The sequence below is a fragment of the Primulina huaijiensis genome, chromosome 11, assembly GCF_012295235.1.
Source record: "Primulina huaijiensis isolate GDHJ02 chromosome 11, ASM1229523v2, whole genome shotgun sequence".
NCBI classification, from domain to species: domain Eukaryota; kingdom Viridiplantae; phylum Streptophyta; class Magnoliopsida; order Lamiales; family Gesneriaceae; genus Primulina; species Primulina huaijiensis.
In genome coordinates, this window is record NC_133316.1 from 20,671,335 (window position 1) to 20,689,480 (window position 18,146).

The 18,146-nt window shown below is 31.0% G+C and overlaps 3 protein-coding genes across 3 annotated transcripts; 1 reads left to right on the forward strand and 2 right to left on the reverse strand.

Annotated features, from left to right (window-relative positions):
* Window positions 1–725: 725 nt before the first annotated feature.
* LOC140987818 (S-adenosylmethionine synthase 2) lies at window positions 726–2,772 on the reverse strand. Its single transcript, XM_073456492.1, has 2 exons — window positions 2,601–2,772; window positions 726–2,116 (listed from the first exon to the last, which is right to left on the reverse strand). The coding sequence occupies exon 2, from the start codon at window positions 2,104–2,106 to the stop codon at window positions 925–927; it is 1,182 nt and encodes a 393-aa protein (XP_073312593.1). The 5' UTR covers window positions 2,107–2,116; window positions 2,601–2,772; the 3' UTR covers window positions 726–924.
* A 3,030-nt stretch (window positions 2,773–5,802) lies between these two features.
* On the reverse strand, window positions 5,803–7,837 carry LOC140988826 (uncharacterized). The gene is made up of 3 exons (XM_073457900.1): window positions 7,194–7,837; window positions 6,091–6,452; window positions 5,803–5,966 (listed from the first exon to the last, which is right to left on the reverse strand). Exons 1-3 carry the CDS (start codon window positions 7,619–7,621, stop codon window positions 5,872–5,874), a joined length of 885 nt encoding a protein of 294 aa, XP_073314001.1. The 5' UTR covers window positions 7,622–7,837; the 3' UTR covers window positions 5,803–5,871.
* Window positions 7,838–14,938: 7,101 nt separating this feature from the next.
* LOC140987491 (inositol transporter 4-like) lies at window positions 14,939–18,051 on the forward strand. Its single transcript, XM_073456019.1, has 6 exons — window positions 14,939–15,686; window positions 15,796–15,866; window positions 15,968–16,303; window positions 16,401–16,508; window positions 16,639–17,250; window positions 17,340–18,051. Exons 1-6 carry the CDS (start codon window positions 15,551–15,553, stop codon window positions 17,817–17,819), a joined length of 1,743 nt encoding a protein of 580 aa, XP_073312120.1. The 5' UTR covers window positions 14,939–15,550; the 3' UTR covers window positions 17,820–18,051.
* Window positions 18,052–18,146: the final 95 nt, after the last annotated feature.

Genomic DNA, 18,146 nt, shown 5'->3' on the forward strand with positions numbered 1-18,146 from the left:
TTCAATTTCACCTAATAATATGTAATTTGAAATTCATTTTACTTGTATCACTTATGTGAAAAAATTAAAGTGTGAATTTAAAATTTGATCAATTGTTTCATTGTAAACAATAAAACTAACGAAATCTATGGATTTGAAATTCATCGATCTAAACACAAGAATTTATTTTTTATTTTGAAAGAAAGTTGAAGTAAATGAACAAGAAATCTATATTTGGTCCCTACCAATGATTTCTAAATGTCTGGTTTATGTGCTTCTAATAGATCCAAACGTTCAATCAAATGCAAATATTTGAAATATAGATTTGATGCTTCATGCTAATATTATAACTAACAATATTTTTAAATATAAAAAACTAGCCATATAAGTCGAGTTATTTTAGAAAGCAAGGCATTTAAAAAATGAATTGCTTAAATTCGTAATTCGGTTAATTGATTCAATTATCCATTCTGAACCCTGTATTTTATGGAGATATTGCTTTGATTTTTTTGTTTGCACATTTGGATTGCAGCCTTCCGATGGTTTGATCCAAGAAAATGCCATCATCTGTCAATTTGACAGGTTTCAGAATCCTCGGTGCTAAAGATTCTAAGTCAAGGTTTTGCGGTGCCGAGGGTCAATCTTTTACAGCCAACAAATTTATGAAATCTGTGTTTATTATGGTTCCAGAAGGATTCTCTAGTTTTACAGCCGCCGGGATATTAATATATCTTCATATTTCTAACTAAAATATAAATTCCAGTTTTCCATTAAAAACATGCAACTCTAAACATGAAGTTACAAAATAAATAAATATGCGACGACGTACCGGTCTATTAAGTTTATGTAAAAACAAACAATAAATGAAAGCAAAATCCTTGGAAGGAAGCTAGGTTCATGCTGTGGAGGTGATGGCATTCTACTGTCCCAATTCCGATTTTAAACTTAAGCTTGAGCCTTGTCATGCTTGAGAGGCTTCACCACTTCCCAAGTGAAATCTGGGTCATCTCTACCAAAATGTCCGTAAGCAGCAGTCTTCAAGAACCTATTACCGGAACCCCTCTTCAGATCCAGGTTGATAGAGATCATACCAGGCCTGAAATCAAAGTTCTCCTTCACAATATTGAGAATTTCTTTATCAGGGATCTTTCCGGTCCCGTACGTGTCTACAAACACCGACAGGGGCTCCGGTACACCAATGGCATAAGAAACCTGAACTATGCACCTCCTAGCAAGTCCACCAGCCACAATGCTCTTGGCGGCTTGCCTAACGATATATGCGCCACTCCTGTCGACCTTAGTTGGGTCCTTCCCCGAAAAAGCACCGCCTCCATGAGCTCCCCACCCTCCATAAGTGTCGATAATGATCTTGCGACCTGTTAGACCAGCATCACCATGGGGGCCACCGATGACGAAACGGCCAGAAGGGTTGAGGTGGAAGATGGTCTTCTCGTCAAGGTACTTTTCGGGAATGACAGGCTTGATGACATGCTCCTTCAGGTCGGCAGCGATCTCATCATTGGTCACGGTCTCATCGTGTTGAGTCGAGATCAGGACGGTATGGACACGGAGAGGAACCATGGCACCATTCTCGTTGTAGTACTCGACTGTCACTTGGGTTTTACCATCGGGCCTCAACCATGGGCAAGTACCATCCTTTCGGACCTCGGTGAGACGAGCACCAAGTTTGGTGGCAAGAACATGGCTAAGGGGCATCAATTCAGGGGTCTCATCTGTGGCGTAGCCGAACATATGGCCCTGATCACCAGCACCAATCTCCTCGGGCCGCTTGGTAAGATGACCATGGACACCCTGAGCAATATCAGGACTCTGCTGCTCGATGTTAACTAGAACCTTGCAGTTGTCAGCATCCAAACCCACATCATCCGATACAAATCCGATGGCACGGCAAGTGTCACGGACAATTTTCTCGTAGTCAACATCGGCCTTGGTGGTGATCTCGCCAAACACCATGACCATATTAGTTTTGGTGCAAGTCTCACAAGCAACTTTGCTCTCGGGATCCTGGGCAAGGCAGGCATCAAGAACCGCATCGGAGATCTGGTCGCAGAGCTTGTCAGGGTGTCCCTCATTCACCGACTCCGATGTGAACAAGAAAGTTTCCATCTCTTTCAGCCTACAGAAAATGCGTACAAATTAAGAATTTTTGCTCACCAAATATAAAGAAAAACATAAAAACGCAGATTCTGCTAAATTATTTCTCCTCGTGATCATCATTCACACTCCATGGAACCCTGGACTTGTTAAAGGAACTCATAGATCTGGATTACCATCACAAATTTCCTTTTAAGACATCACTAAAAGTTAATAGATTTTCAAGAGTTGACAAACCATCAAAACCCAACATCCCGAAAAACCACAAAATACGAAAAAGAGAGAAAAGGGTCGCCTTTTTCCAATAAAACACGAGATATAACGCACTCAACATAAACCCAACATCCCAAAAGCCCACGAAATACAAATACAAAAAGAGAGAAAAAGACCCCCATTTCACAAGAAAACACAAGATCTAAAGCACTCGACATGTCTCCATTATCAGCAAATGAAAGAAAAACCATGGAAAATTATACCGACAATCAGACAGAGAGAAAGAGTCATACCTAGGGTAGAAATGGGAGGCGAAAAATAGCAGAGACGGAGAGAGAGCAGTGGAAAGCGGTGAGAATAAGGCAGGCGGAGATTGACAAATATATAGGCACCAAGCAGCGTCCCCTTTGGATGGAATCTCAGTGTAGATTCATTCGCCAAACGCGGAGGCTGAGGTGAATACAGCTCGCTTTCTAATTTATTTTTATACAAATTAAAATTCAACTCTATTCTCGTCAATATTTCGAAAATTTGTATAATTTAATCAATTAATCTACATTTATGATTATAATATGATAAAAAAACATTTTCTAATGTTGCAAGGGTAAGTTTCTTTGGACAAAATGTAAGGGAATTATTAATTTATATATATATATACTTTGGATTCTCAAGTTGATTTTGAAACGCAAATGAGAGAAAGTCCATTTCGACTAGCCGAGCTTATGGTCAGCATAAGACACCTTTATTAAATTTTTTTTAAGGAAATTCCGACGGTTATCATTCGATATGTACTGGATGAACCTCCAAACTAAACTTTTGATAATTTATATATATTTTTTATGATATTGGAACTCGTAGTCGATATCTTTCGGTGCACATTGAATAAATTTTTGGACTAACGCAACCACGTTTTTCAGATAAACCACAGTGGAAAAGCTCGTCCGATAAGCTGTTGGTACCTACTCTATCAACTCGGATATCTTTGAGACTAATTTATATTGTCATGATTTGTGATATGGAGAATATTTAAGTAAAACTTATATCCTTCAACCTACTATAGAATTTTGACATATAGAAAAACATATTTCTATAAAAATATAAAATTGATGAGTAGCTTGCCATATTAATTTAAGCACACATTGGCAAACCAATGAAATCAAATCCCATGAACATGGGAGTGGCAAATTTATTACCAAAAATGAAAGACATGTTACATAAATACAAATAAATGTTATTTATTTTCTTCATTCCAATAATATTTTAGCAATCCCACCCAAATTTTGTTTCTGTAATTGAGATTTGAAATAGGTTTCCTAAGAAAAAACTTGGTACCTAGAATCAAAGTTAAGCGTTATATATATTTTTTGGTGTTATTAACATACAAATGTAGTTTTTACTATGATACAATCTTTTATATTTATGAAGTGATAGCACTTTTTAGAATAACTATTTTGGTATGTTACTAACCTTATTTTTTTTTTAAATTTTACTAATTATTTATTTGATAACTTATATAAAAAAAATAAATCTGTTCACAAAAGTAGACAATATAACTATCCTGAATAACATGAAAAAATAAAATAAAAATTTTAAGGGCACCGAAAAACAAAATTAAATAAATAAAACACAAAATAAAAAATGTCAAATTTCAAATTTCTCCACTACAAACATTAAACATTTTCGGGACATGAATGGAAAGCGTCCAAAAAGTGACAACGCGGTGACGCCGACGGCCCTCCCACGTTACGTTAGTCGGCCCACAACGTGTATGGAATTAATGTTTTGATGTTTACCAATCACCAAACATAGTATAATGTAATATATTATTTTTATTGCACTAAGCATTTAAGGATTATAATATAATAATTAAGTGTAATAACGTGACAAAAAGTTGATAATGGCAGATGATTATGCTATAAAAAGATTATTAATTTTGAAATATAAATTTAAATGAACAAGCTATTTGTAAATCATAAAAAAAAACATTCATGATACTGTGCTCACTTAACACGTGCTTATTTGTTCATATCAGATTAGATCATCTAGGATTAACTTGTGTTAACCTACCAACTGTAGGCGTTCAAAACTACATGTTTGAAAATTTGTTTCTTGTAAACTGATGATTCTTAAACAATCATAGTTTGTTGTGTGGAGTTATTACTAAGAGTTTCGATTTAGGCAGTGATAAGTCCTAATCCAAGTGAGTTTGAACAAGAGTTATATCAATCAAATTCTTTTAGATAATTAATTATTTAGTGGAAATAGGGTGATATGAGAATTGTTATATCCGAAAATCCATAAAATCTTGTATTTTTTACTTACACATTTAATTCAATCTATTGTTTATTTTATATGGCCGCTATGGTAATTGATTGCTCATATTGAATATATATTATATTACTAGTCTAGCCAGACCGTTTTCACACTCAAAATTCTTTTTTGTAGTCCACGTAGTCTAGTTGTCCAGAAAAAGATTTTAACAACTGATAATTGATAAAGTTGTCTAAAGTTTTGCAAATATTTAAAAGAATCCATTCACCTCATCTAAAAATTTTTCTATCCCAACAAGTGATATCAACTATGGTTTTTCTTGAACTCTAACATTTATAAATTCATAATGTTATCAAAGATGATTTTTCTTGAATTCGCAAATAATACAAATTCAAAATATACTTTGTAGTGTTAGAAATACAATATGATATAATCTTATTAAGGAGGTTGAATATTTGAATTAAAATCAATTATGATAGAACAAATTTGAGTTTTTTTTTTTTCAAAGCTGACAAATAATATGATATATCGTTATTTTATTTTAAAGATAAAAGATTTATTCAACGGACGAAAATAATCCGTTGGAAATGCTTCATCAAATGTAGTAAAGGCGTGGGAATTAGGGGTCTCAATCGGGTCGGGCGGGTTGGTTTTCGAGTCAATTCGCGAATTTTTTCCCAACCCGAAAATCCCGAACACGAACCCGTTTAACCCGAATTTTATTTATTTATTTTTAAAAAAAATATTTGAAAAAAAATATATTTTAATTTAAACACATAATAACAAAATTTTCGATTTAAATTTGAAAGCTTAATGGTAGAAAATTAAAAATATATTTACTAAATCAAATAAATAATTGTAAAAAAATAAAAAAATATACAAAATAAATATTAAATGATGAAAATTTATCATATAAATATCCAATAAATTTTGTTCAAACATACAATATATAAAAATATAGGTAATATTTTTTTTAAAAAAAAGTTTTCGAGTCAACCTGCTACCAACCCGACCCAACCCGAAACCCGTCTAACCTAACACTAACCCAAACTCACCCAACCCGAACCCGAACCTGATTTTTTTCGTGTTGAGTCGTATCGGATTAACGGGTCGTGTTGTAATTTGTCACCCCTAGTGGGAATTGAACATGAATATCGAATGGGACCGAGTGTAATTTCAAATTTCTGAAGGACCCATAAATTTCAATTTCAAATTTCTAATTAAAATTGATTAAATTTTTGTCAATCTCAAACAATTTGATTGAAACAAGAATTTGGGAACTTCAAAAAAGTATTAAAAAATGAACCCAATCAGCAAACCAAATGCTCCAAGCAATGAAGAAGATGCCTTATACCTCATTCCACCATTTATGGTACCACTTCCAGCAGCTGAGTACCATATATACAACAAAACCATGTTAATCACAAGAAAAAAAAATAATTAAGCAAAACCCAATATTAGTATTAATGATTCATATTATCCCACAAATAAATTAGATAGTCAATGAATTACCACACAGTCTCGTAGAATTGTTGGTATTGGAGCAAATGCAGGAGAATCCTTCAGTCTCGACATCAAAACCACAACTTCCCCCGGACTTTGCACAGCGGTCGCACCCCGAATCGGGCATGTTGTACGAGAGTTTGATTCCGTATAGCCAATCCAAGGGCACGACACCGGCCAATCCGTCCACATTATACACACTGGTGTAATGGGAGCAATCGAGTATATTCATGCTCATGTACTTGATGGTGCCGTAGGTGGTGAAGCAACACGGTGGTGTGCCGTTAGAGAGGAGGTGGAAGAGCCTGAAAGAGGTGCATCCGCCGTAGAGCTCGTCGCATGTGTGGCCGGAGAAGTTGAAGCACAAGGACCTGCACGCACGCACGCACGCACGCACCATAGGTTCTTATAGTAACTTTTGATCATTCTTTTATTAAAAACGCTGGGCTCATGGATAAGAAAATAATAAATTGAAATATAAATAAAACACGATTATATTTTAAATTAGATTATTATAAAATTTGAGTTAAATTATTCAAGTATATACACTTTTTTTTAAAATACTATTCTTTACCAAAAAAAACATGACCATTATCAATTCCATTCCACGTCTTACACCAAAATATGATCACATTTATGAAATCTTTAATTATGAGTTGAGCAACCTACTACTATGAATTCACAAATAGATAATAATTAATTATAAAAACATAATATATGAGTGTGGAAAACATCACAGAAATTAATATTATATGTATATGTGTGTGTGTGTATTAGTTTTTCATTAAATCGTTTTTTCTAAAAATAAAAAAAATTTCGGATCAATATTAATTGAATTTTTTTTATGTAAGATAAGTTATAACAAGTAAAGTGAAATGTTTATGGACTCCAAATAAATCCAAGAATCATTTAATCGAAATATACAACATATCAAATTTTTTTCCAGAATTTTCATAATCAAAATCATTTTCAATTTTAAGTATCTGTTTTCCTAATTTTCTTGTCTTTAATCAAATATATATATTTTTAAAAGATTGTATTTTTTTTTAAAAAAAAAACAAGACAAAAAATTAAGATTGTTAAAGGAGCAAGCAACAATGCTCAAACTGTACCTGTAGTGGTTGAGCACTGGGGAGTCAACTGAGCAGTTCATGAGCGCGAACACCGTGTCCGGAGACGGCGGAATCATGGCTGACTGAATATCCGTCATGACAAAGTCGTGGTGGGGCTGGAGGATGGAGCAGGTGGACATGGCTGGGTCGAAGATCACTATGCTTTTCTTGTTGTAATCGATGGTCTGAATCTTGTAGCTTCCAGACGGGGTGAGGAAGAAGAGGTCGGTGGCGGAGCAGTTGAGCATGTGGCGGAACTGAGCGGCGCCGCACCCATCGTCGATTCCAAAAGGGTAGTTTATGGGAATGTTGTTGCAGAAAGTTCGGCAGAGACAGCAGACTTTGATCAAGAAATTCGGAAATGTGATCAAGATCCATAAGTTCAACTTGACGAATCGTGCTACTGAACTGTGAATATGGGGAATCATGATAGATTCTTCTTGTTTCTTTTCTTTTTTCCCTTTTTTTTATTTTGTTTAATCTGATTACATATTTTTGATAGGGCGATAATGAGTGCTATTGATCAGCGTAAATTGCTCAATGTTAATTCTCTTTTAGAGCTTTATTGACTAAAACGTTGAAATTTGGGTAAAAAGTTAGCATGCAAACTCCAAATTTTCTGCTTTTGTCGACCCTTTTCAAGATTTAAATTGATTAATAACAATATTTCTTGGAATGAGTTTTATGAAGTAATTATCTATTATATATATAAATTTGTGATTTTATATGTGAATTTATATTTATCTCTTTATTAATTTTTTGTTTTATATTAATTACTTATTTTAAATGTGTTTTTTTATTCTCTTTATTCATATTTTAAATATGTGTACTTATTAATATTTATATTTAATTTTTTATGTTTACCCACATTATAATATGTTATTTTTATTAATGATATCTTTTCATTATGTAAATTAAATTAATTAAAGTTTAGAAATAACTCATTATCGAATTGTGAATTTTCTTTGGAATCTTATTAATTTTTTTTTCATGTCCTCATGTGACAGTTTGCTAGAATTTATGTGTTTAAATTAAAGTTTTTTGCAACCGAAATTTTTTTGCGGTTTATATTTATAAATTATTTAAATAAAATATGGTAAAAGATCGTTGCGATTTGAGCTGTCAATTTGGGTTGGGTCTATCGGTTTGGCCTACACCGCCAAACAGTTTATGTGGGTTGGGTTGAAATTTTGTCGACTCATTTAAATGTGAGCTTAAATGAGCTCGCACGAGTTTATATTAAATATCTATATGTATAATATTATCAATTTTCAATCGTGAATTTTTGATATAAAATGAAAAATATCATTTGATTTCAAAATTGTGATGTTACTATCTTGTCCAAAAATTCTGGGTTGTTGAGACATTTTGACAGTCACTCAAAATTGACTGTCAAAGTTGACATTTGAGTTGTATTTTTGGATTCCTGACAATATGTTCGTCAACATATTATTTTTAACTTAGTTTTATCAGTATTGTGAGGCGTAAATATATTTATTACAATATATAAATATTATCATCTCTTTAAATTAATATTCACTTTCATGTTTGACGTATTATGAGTCTTGGTAAAATGAGGAATAATAAATTTAAAAAAATGAATATACAAAGCGAAACCAGAATTATATGGTAGCGAAAATTAATATATAAGTTTTTAGTAAATTTATCGATGTTAAGATGTATAACAAATCTTATATCATAATATATAAAATTTCAACCTTATAAATGAAATAAATCAAACATATATGAAATATACAAAATTTTATTACATATACAATCAATTAATTTATTATAATTGTATTTTATTATACAAGAATTCTTGTCAAACTCGGTGATTGTGGATTTAACATCTATTAAATCAGCAAACTAAAGAGCGTGTCAATTAAACTAATTGAGTAGTAGTCACATATTTTTTAATTTCCTAATTAATTTTTTATCTTGATAATTTGTTTCATTTAATATTTTAAATTATAAGACATCGTTACTATAACTAAAGACACATTTTTTTTTTAAAATGTTCATAAGGACTCAATCGCTAACTCATATAGAAAAACATTTATCGACTTACTATATTAAAAACATTCTAATTAATTCAGCGCATTTGCTGAAAATTTTCTAATTAATTAAGAAAAATTCATTTACAATAATCATATTTAATCTTTTTGAGCTAACACAATTTATTTTGTAAGATATTCATCGCAATTCTTTATTTGTATGTTAATCTTTAAATCTGAATTATGATGTATATTATTTTTCTAAAAGTTCTTAAATAATGATTCAATACATTTATTCGACACTTCAATATTAAAATTTTAAAATATCTTAATTTTATATTTTATGCGTGCAACACTTCTAATCATGATTATAAAAATTCTAAAAATGAATTAAGTAGAATATAAAAAATTACACAATTATTCAAAAGACAGAAAATAAAAATTAAATAATTGTATATTACCTATAAACTACTAATACCTACTTCTAAAGATTGAAGTCGGTGATAGTGGAGGCCACTATGTACTAAAAAAATAAAAAGATAATGCTTGAATGAGTAACACTGCAAAGTTAGTAAAGTAAAAACGAAGGACAAAGTCGGTTAATAAAAATATTATAATGGACTAAGTTGAATGAGACTCATATATATAAGTATCTCACTCGGTCTCACCATATCTTTTGTCATTGTACAAAGCGAAAGTTTATGCACTGTAGTGTTCTACATTTTTTTAATTTTTCATCATCTATTGGTCTTTAAAGATATATTAGAATTTTTTCCAAACATCTAATCTTAAATGTGATCAATTAACCAAATAATTATTATACTTTGCATACAATAATAAATAAATTAATATATTTGAAGATAGAAAAATTAATGTATTGAGAAGAATAAAAAAAATGTTAGAATTAATATCATAATTATCTAATGTCAATATTAAATTTAACATCCTACATTCGAAAATGTGTTTATTGAGGTAAACACTATGATGATAAACTAAAAATAATAATTTATTTATCATTGTAACGTAATAATAATGTGTTCGTTATTTGGAATCAGAAAATGATGTACTTTGACTTTTTTTTTAATTGTATAAACAATTCTTTCAATATTTTTAGTGGATAAACATGTTAAATCTATTAAAATTAAATAGTAAAATTTAATGATGAATATGAATGTATTAATTCAACTTTCAATTTGGGTTTCGGAATTTTATCAACTTTTCTTATTTTTCTTTTATTTTAAAATATAAATTTTCAAATAAATGAAAAATGATTTTTTTTCTTTACTACTTATGTAGAATATCAAGTATATATTCTACTCAAATGTCTTATAAATTTATATGATATAGTAAAAGGTTATTTGCATAAATTTATTGTTGGGTAAAATAATTGATCATGTTGGGTAGAGTAATTGAAATATTGTGCTTGAGTTGTTGTACTATTTAAAATATTTGATTTGTACGGTTACCATAATCTATAGGTTTTGATAAAGCAGTAAAAACTTGAGCTTACAATTGGTATCAGAGGCAAGATCGCGACTTTGATTTTCATTGATTGTAATTGGTGCAATTATTAGGAGATAGATTGTTTGATACAATAATTGTCCACTATGGGTAGGCGCTTGAGCTGTTGTATGATTTAAAAATTTGACTTGCATAGTGTTACAAAGCGAAACCAGAATTATATGGTAGCGGATATTAATATATAAATTTTTAGTGAATTTATCGATGTTAAGATGTATAACAAATTTTATATCATAATATATAAAATTTCAACCTTATAAATGAAATACATCAAACATATATGAAATATACAAAATTTTATTACATATACAATCAAGTAATTTATTATAATTGTATTTTATTATACAAGAATTCTCGTCAAACTCAGTTATTGTGGATTTAACATCTATTAAATCAGCAAACTAAAGAGCGTGTCAATTAAACTAATTGAGTAATCACATATTCTTGAATTTTCTAATTAATTTTTTATCTTGCTAATTTGTTTCATTTAATATTTTAAATTATAAGACACCGTTACTATAAATAAAGACAAGTTTTTTTTAAATGTTCATAAGGACTCAATCACTAATTCATATGAAAAACATTTATTGACATATTATATTAAAAACATTCTAATTAATTCAGTGCATTTGCTGAAAATTTTCTAATTAATTAAGAAAAATTCATTTACAATAATCATATTTAATCTTTTTGAGCTAACACAATTTATTTTATAAGATATTCATCGCAATTCTTTATTTAATGTTAATCTTTAAATCTGAATTATGATGTATATTGTTTTTTCAAAAGTTCTTAAATAATGATTCAATACATTTATTCGACACTTCAATATTAACATTTTAAAATATATTAATTTTATATTATATGCGTGCAACACTTCTAATCATGATTATAAAAATTCTAAAAATGAATTAGGTAAAACATAAAAAATTACACAATTAATCAAAAGACAGAAAATAAAAATTAAATAATTATCTATTATCTATAAACTACTAATACCGACTTCTAAAGATTGAAGTCGGTGAGAGTGGAGACCACAATGTACTAAAAAATAAAAAGTTAATGCTTGAATGAGTCACACTGCAAAGTTAATGAAGTAAAAACGAAGGACAAAGTCGGTTAATAAAAATATTATAATGGACTAAGTTGAATGAGACTCATATATAGAAGTATCTCACTTGGTCTCACCTTATTTTTTGTCACTGTACAAAGCGAAAGTTTATGCACTGTAGTGTTCTACATTTTTTTAATTTTTCATCATCTATTGGTCTTTAAAGATATCTTAAAATTTTTTCCATACATCTAATCTTAAATGTGATCAATTAACCAAATAATTATTATACTTTGTATACAATAATAAATAGATTAATATATTTGAAGATAGAAAAATTAATGTATTGAGAAGAATAAAAAAATTGTTAGAATTAATATTATAATTATCTAATGTCAATATTAAATTTAACATCCTACATTTGAAAATGTGTTTATTGAGGTAAAGACTATGATGATAAACTAAAAATAATAATTTATTTATCATTGTAACGTAATAATAATGTGATCGTTATTCGAAATCAGAAAATGATGTACTTTGACTTTTTTTATTAAATCGTATAAACAATTCTTTCAATAATTTTAGTGGATAAACATGTTAAATCTATTAAAATTAAATAGTAAAATTTAATGATGAATATGAATGTATTAATTCAACTTTCAATTTGAATTTCGGGATTTTGTCAACTTTTCTGATTTTTCTTTTATTTTAAAATATAAATTTCAAATAAATGGAAAATAATTTTTTTTCTCTACTCAAATGTCTTAGAAATTTATATGATATAGTAAAATGTTATTTGCATAAACTTATTGTTTGGTACAATAATTGATCATGTTGGGTAGAGTAATTGAAATATAGTGCTTTAGCTGTTGTACTATTTAAAATATTTGATTTGTACTGTTACCATAATCTATAGGTTTTGATAAGACAGTAAACGCTTGAGCTTACAATTGGTATCAGAGCTAAGATCGCGACTTTGATTTTCATTGATTGCAATTGGTGCAATTATTAAGAGATAGATTGTTTGGTACAATAATTGTCCACTGTGGGTAGACGCTTGAGCTGTTGTATGATTTAAAGATTTGACTTGCATAATTACCATCAGTTATAGCTTTTGGTAAAACGACAAACGCTCGATCCTATATTATTCGATTGTAAAGCTAGAAGAAACATGTTGCATCAACTTTTAGTTTTGAATTAATCCCTTACATGTTACTCGATTTTTAAATTTAGAAGCATTCTACAATTTTCAAATATTATTATATATTGAATTATAATTTATCCCTTTCAAATTGGATAAATATACAATAAAACTCATGTAAATATTATTAACAAAAATATTTAAAAGAAATATTGGATTTGTCGATAATCAAAATAAGAAATAAACAAATTTTGATCCTTGAGTGAGAAATAAGATATTTAAATAAAGTTATAATTGTCACAATGAAATAATGCACCTACATGTATTTATCACTGTATTTTGCAACTAAAATGTCAAAAAAAATTTCCACGTATTATTTTTATATCATATTTAAAATAATTATGAATCTTAATTTTCATTATTTTGAGTTGGCCTTAATTATGAAAAATCATTGTGAATAAATTGAATTTGAAAATTCTTATATCTATGTATATCACATATTAATATATCAACCTAAGTCCAGGTAATAAAAAACTACAAAATGAACTTATTCATCTTCAATGTACACAAATTATATAGTAAAGATATATGACAATTAAGACAATGAATTAGAATATATGCTCACATATAACAAAATATATAGACAAGAAAAACAATAAATAAAAATTTTTTTCTATATATAAATATTTTTTTTATAACTTTTTACAATGAGTTGGAGAAGATAAAAGAGAACAAATATTAACTCTTTTGGGTTACACAAAAAATAAAAATGAAAGAAGTGTTTGTCATACAATGAATTCAGTTTCCAAATTAAATGTATACTATAAAGTTATATTTATCGTTCAAACTTTATAAATGTAATGAATTTTTCTCAAGATAAGGGTACACAAATGTTCCCGTTAAGATATTTAAACAATTAGAAAAACTAAATATATTATTTTTCTTGAGGTAATACCGATATGACATTAGTAATTTGATTGTGCTAATTATACTTATGAGTTAATATGAAACATTAAAATAAGTGTCATAAGAGTCAGTAAAAAGATGATTTATTGTCAAAAATATTATTATTATAAATTACAAATAAATGACAATATTTATTTAAATCAATCCATCAGTATTTTTATGTGATGATAGATTTTTATGATAATTAGGGGTGAGCATTCGGTCGGTTCTGTTACCGACTGAACCGAATTAGTCATAACCGGACCGAACCGAAATATTTAACAATAACCGAACCAACCGAATTAATTTTCATAACCGGTGAAAATCGAACCGAATTAAAATCGGTTAATTCGGTTGGTGACCGAATTAACCGATTAGTTTTTTAAAAAAATTGTGATTTAACTTTAATTATATATGTAATTTTTTTGAACACTACAATCTACACAAATGCATAAAAACATAAAATCACATACATCACAAATTTTTCTGTAGAATTAGGGCTGTTTTAAAAATTAAAAATAAAAATATATATTAAAATTGATAAACAATAAGAATTTATTAAATAATAATATTTATTATATCAGTTAATTCGATTAGTCGATTTCAAAATTTTGACGTACCGAACCGATCGAATTAACCGATATAACCGAATTTTTTTAATTTGAAAATCGAATTTATGAAATGTTATCAAGTATAAGTGTCTAATAAATTAAAGGTGACTAGGAAAGTAAAAACATCCAGTAGAAATTGTTGTCAATTTACATGAAAGAGAATAATAATCAAACAACATTGTAAATAAAAAATTGCATATCGTTGATGGTCAAAAAAGATTCTAATAATTGAATATTATAATAAAATATATACATTATTGAGAGAATATGACAAATAACAAAAGAAAACAATATGATAAAAAAGATATGATAAAAATTTTAGTAGTCCAAATCTTTTTTTCCAAATTAGTTACATATGCTAATTAACACGAATTGTCAAAATTTACAATACTATTATCATTGTTTGTTGTTGAGTTAACTAATTTTATTTCAAATTCTAATAATTTCAACATATGTTGCACGTACGTTATTTCTAGTTAATATATATACCCGTCCCCGGTCCATACAACTCATCGGCGAAAAGAAAACGGGTAATTTCCATGCTACAGGTTGGGCAGCGCATCAACGGCTTCAATTGATTTCGGTCGTAGGATCCATATGCTAGATAAATCACGTGGGGCCGTTGAATCTAACCTTAGGGCAAGCCTGCATCTAATTTCTCAAGAAAATGTTGCCTTATTACTATTATTTTCTTTTTGTTTCATATGGAGTACTTGAAATTTGAGATAGGATTAGACAGTGGGACTTGTTTTCATTAATCCCGGGGCGTCATTGATCTTCTAGGCCAAATTTCATCATCGTGAATGGGATCATTTACTAAATTTGGAGTCAATATTGTACGAGAGGTCCAAAAAAATTTGATTTTGTTCTCTCAAATATGCATGAAAAATATAATTATATTTCAATCATTCCATACAAATTTTTTTTAACAGAATCTTGTTTCTTGCAGATATTGTTTATATATGTAGATATATATAATATATATTCATTGTTGTATCAAAGAAGAGTCCTTTTTGTCATTCCCTTCTCTTTCTTGGAACCAAATCCTGCTATTCTCCAACAAAAACTCCTTGTTTTTGTATTTGTGTATCAACATGGTTGAGGGAGGGATCTCACATGCAGATAAGACCGAGTTTACAGAATGTTGGAGAACAGCATGGAGAACACCTTACATTATGAAGTTGGCCTTATCAGCAGGCATCGGAGGACTCCTCTTTGGCTATGATACAGGTCAATAACATGCCTCAAAGTGTTTGTTATAAAAATCAATTGAAATAATTGATCGTCCTTTAATCTTTTCGAAAAGGGATCAATTCATGCATGTTTGATTTTGGTGTAGGTGTTATTTCTGGTGCCCTTCTGTACATCAGGGAGGATTTTGAGTCAGTAGATAGAAAGACATGGCTACAGGTATATATAATATATTATTCTCCATTAATTGATTTTATTGTCGATGTAAACCATTTTCACGGGAATCAAAGTTTAACTTCACCATATTTGCGTATTAATAGGAAACCATTGTGAGCATGGCTGTTGCGGGTGCCATCTTTGGTGCTGCAATAGGTGGATGGATCAATGACAGGTTCGGACGAAAAATGTCGATTTTGATAGCCGATGTTCTGTTCTTTTTCGGTGCAATTATCATGGCTGTTGCTCCTGGACCATGGATGATCATCCTCGGTAGAATTTTCGTGGGATTGGGAGTAGGAATGGCATCCATGACCGCTCCTCTGTATATTTCAGAAGCTTCACCTCACAGAATCAGAGGTGCGCTTGTCAGCACAAATGGTCTTCTTATCACCGGAGGGCAATTTCTTTCTTACCTTATCAATCTAGCTTTCACTCATGTAAGAATATTTTTTTTATCTTAATAAATCACTGATTCTATAAACAAGAAATATTATCACTCTGAGGGGAGACTGAACCATCTGGAATACGCTTCAGGTACCTGGAACGTGGCGTTGGATGCTTGGCATTGCTGGTCTTCCTGCACTAGTTCAGTTCATTTTGATGCTGTCACTCCCTGAGTCTCCAAGATGGCTCTTCAGACACGTAAGCAAGACTGTTCCTTTTGCATTCGCCGGCACATTTTGTCTGCTACACTCCATCATTGAGTTGCTTTTGAGTTTTCACTCGTTAATTTGAGCAAAATTTGTCCTTTGGCATGTCAAACAATTTTCAGGGTAAAGAGGATGAGGCCAAGTCCATCTTAAAAAAAATTTACCCCGCTGAAGAACTCGAGGATGAGTTGCGGGCCTTGAAAGCATCTGTTGAGCAAGAAAAGCAAGGGGAACATCCTGGGGAAAGTGGTATATTTTCACGACTCAAGGGTGCATGGGGTAATGATGTAGTCAGGAGGGGACTGTACGCTGGTATTACCGTTCAAGTCGCTCAGCAATTTGTAGGCATAAACACCGTCATGTACTATAGTCCAACCATAATCCAGTTTGCCGGATTTGCTTCAAATAAGACAGCGCTGGCACTCTCTCTCATTACTTCTGGCCTGAACGCTCTCGGTTCCATTGTTAGCATGTGCTTCGTGGATCGCTATGGCAGGAGGAGACTGATGATTATTTCCATGATTGGGATCATTTCCTGTCTCGTGGTGTTATCTGTCGTCTTTTACCAAGCTTCCGCCAGTGCCCCTGATATCAGCAGCGTGGAAACTGCTTATTTTGGTGCCAATTCTACTTGCCGAGCCTACACTGAAGCTCCGGACTCATCATCATGGGGCTGCATGAGATGCTTGTCTAAGGACACTACCTGTGCTTTCTGCTCAGCACCTGGCAGCCTAGTACGTCCAGTATACAAGAATGCGTTGCAATAACTTGTAAGTTATTCACTTTTCTTCGCCAATGATGTATTTTTCTGTCTTCTTGGCAGTATCATGGTGGGGCATGTCTCGAAATGAATGATGCGGTGAGAGGTGCCTGCAGAGCAGATAAGCGAACGTGGTATACACAAGGGTGCCCAAGTAACATTGGATTTTTGGCGGTCGTGCTCCTCGGCCTATACATCATTGTCTACTCCCCTGGCATGGGAACTGTCCCGTGGATTGTCAACTCAGAGATATACCCCCTTAAATATAGAGGGATTGGTGGAGGCATTGCTGCAGTTTCTAACTGGAGTTCAAATCTTATAGTCAGTGAAACGTTTTTGACACTAACCGAGCACCTAGGGTCTGCTAGAACCTTCCTCTTGTTCGCGGGGTTTTCATTGATTGGGCTCGTATTCATTTTCTTCCTGGTACCGGAGACCAAAGGGCTGCAGTTCGAGGAGGTGGAGAAAATGCTGGAGAAAGGGTACTCTCCATTTAAGAAGGGAGACAAAGCTTTAGAAGATTGTCACGTCGACAACAATTAAGTTCCAACCAGAAGTTGGGTATACATCAATACTTTCCCCTAAAACTTCATTGTGCTATTTGGCTTGCTTTCATAGACTGGATCCTCAGAAGTTACTGGTCACTTGAACCACCACAATTTGAGTTGCTAAGTCAGCCATCACCAATATGAAACTTGCATGATATTCTTGATCGTATCATTTCAAATACATGAAGGACAATTTTACATTAATGTGGTAAGTGTTTTATTGGACATATAGGAGCATATCTTTATCTCAAACAAAACGGAGCAAAACAGGATACAAACTAACGTTGATAGGTTTATACAAACTTTATATTTACACGTGACT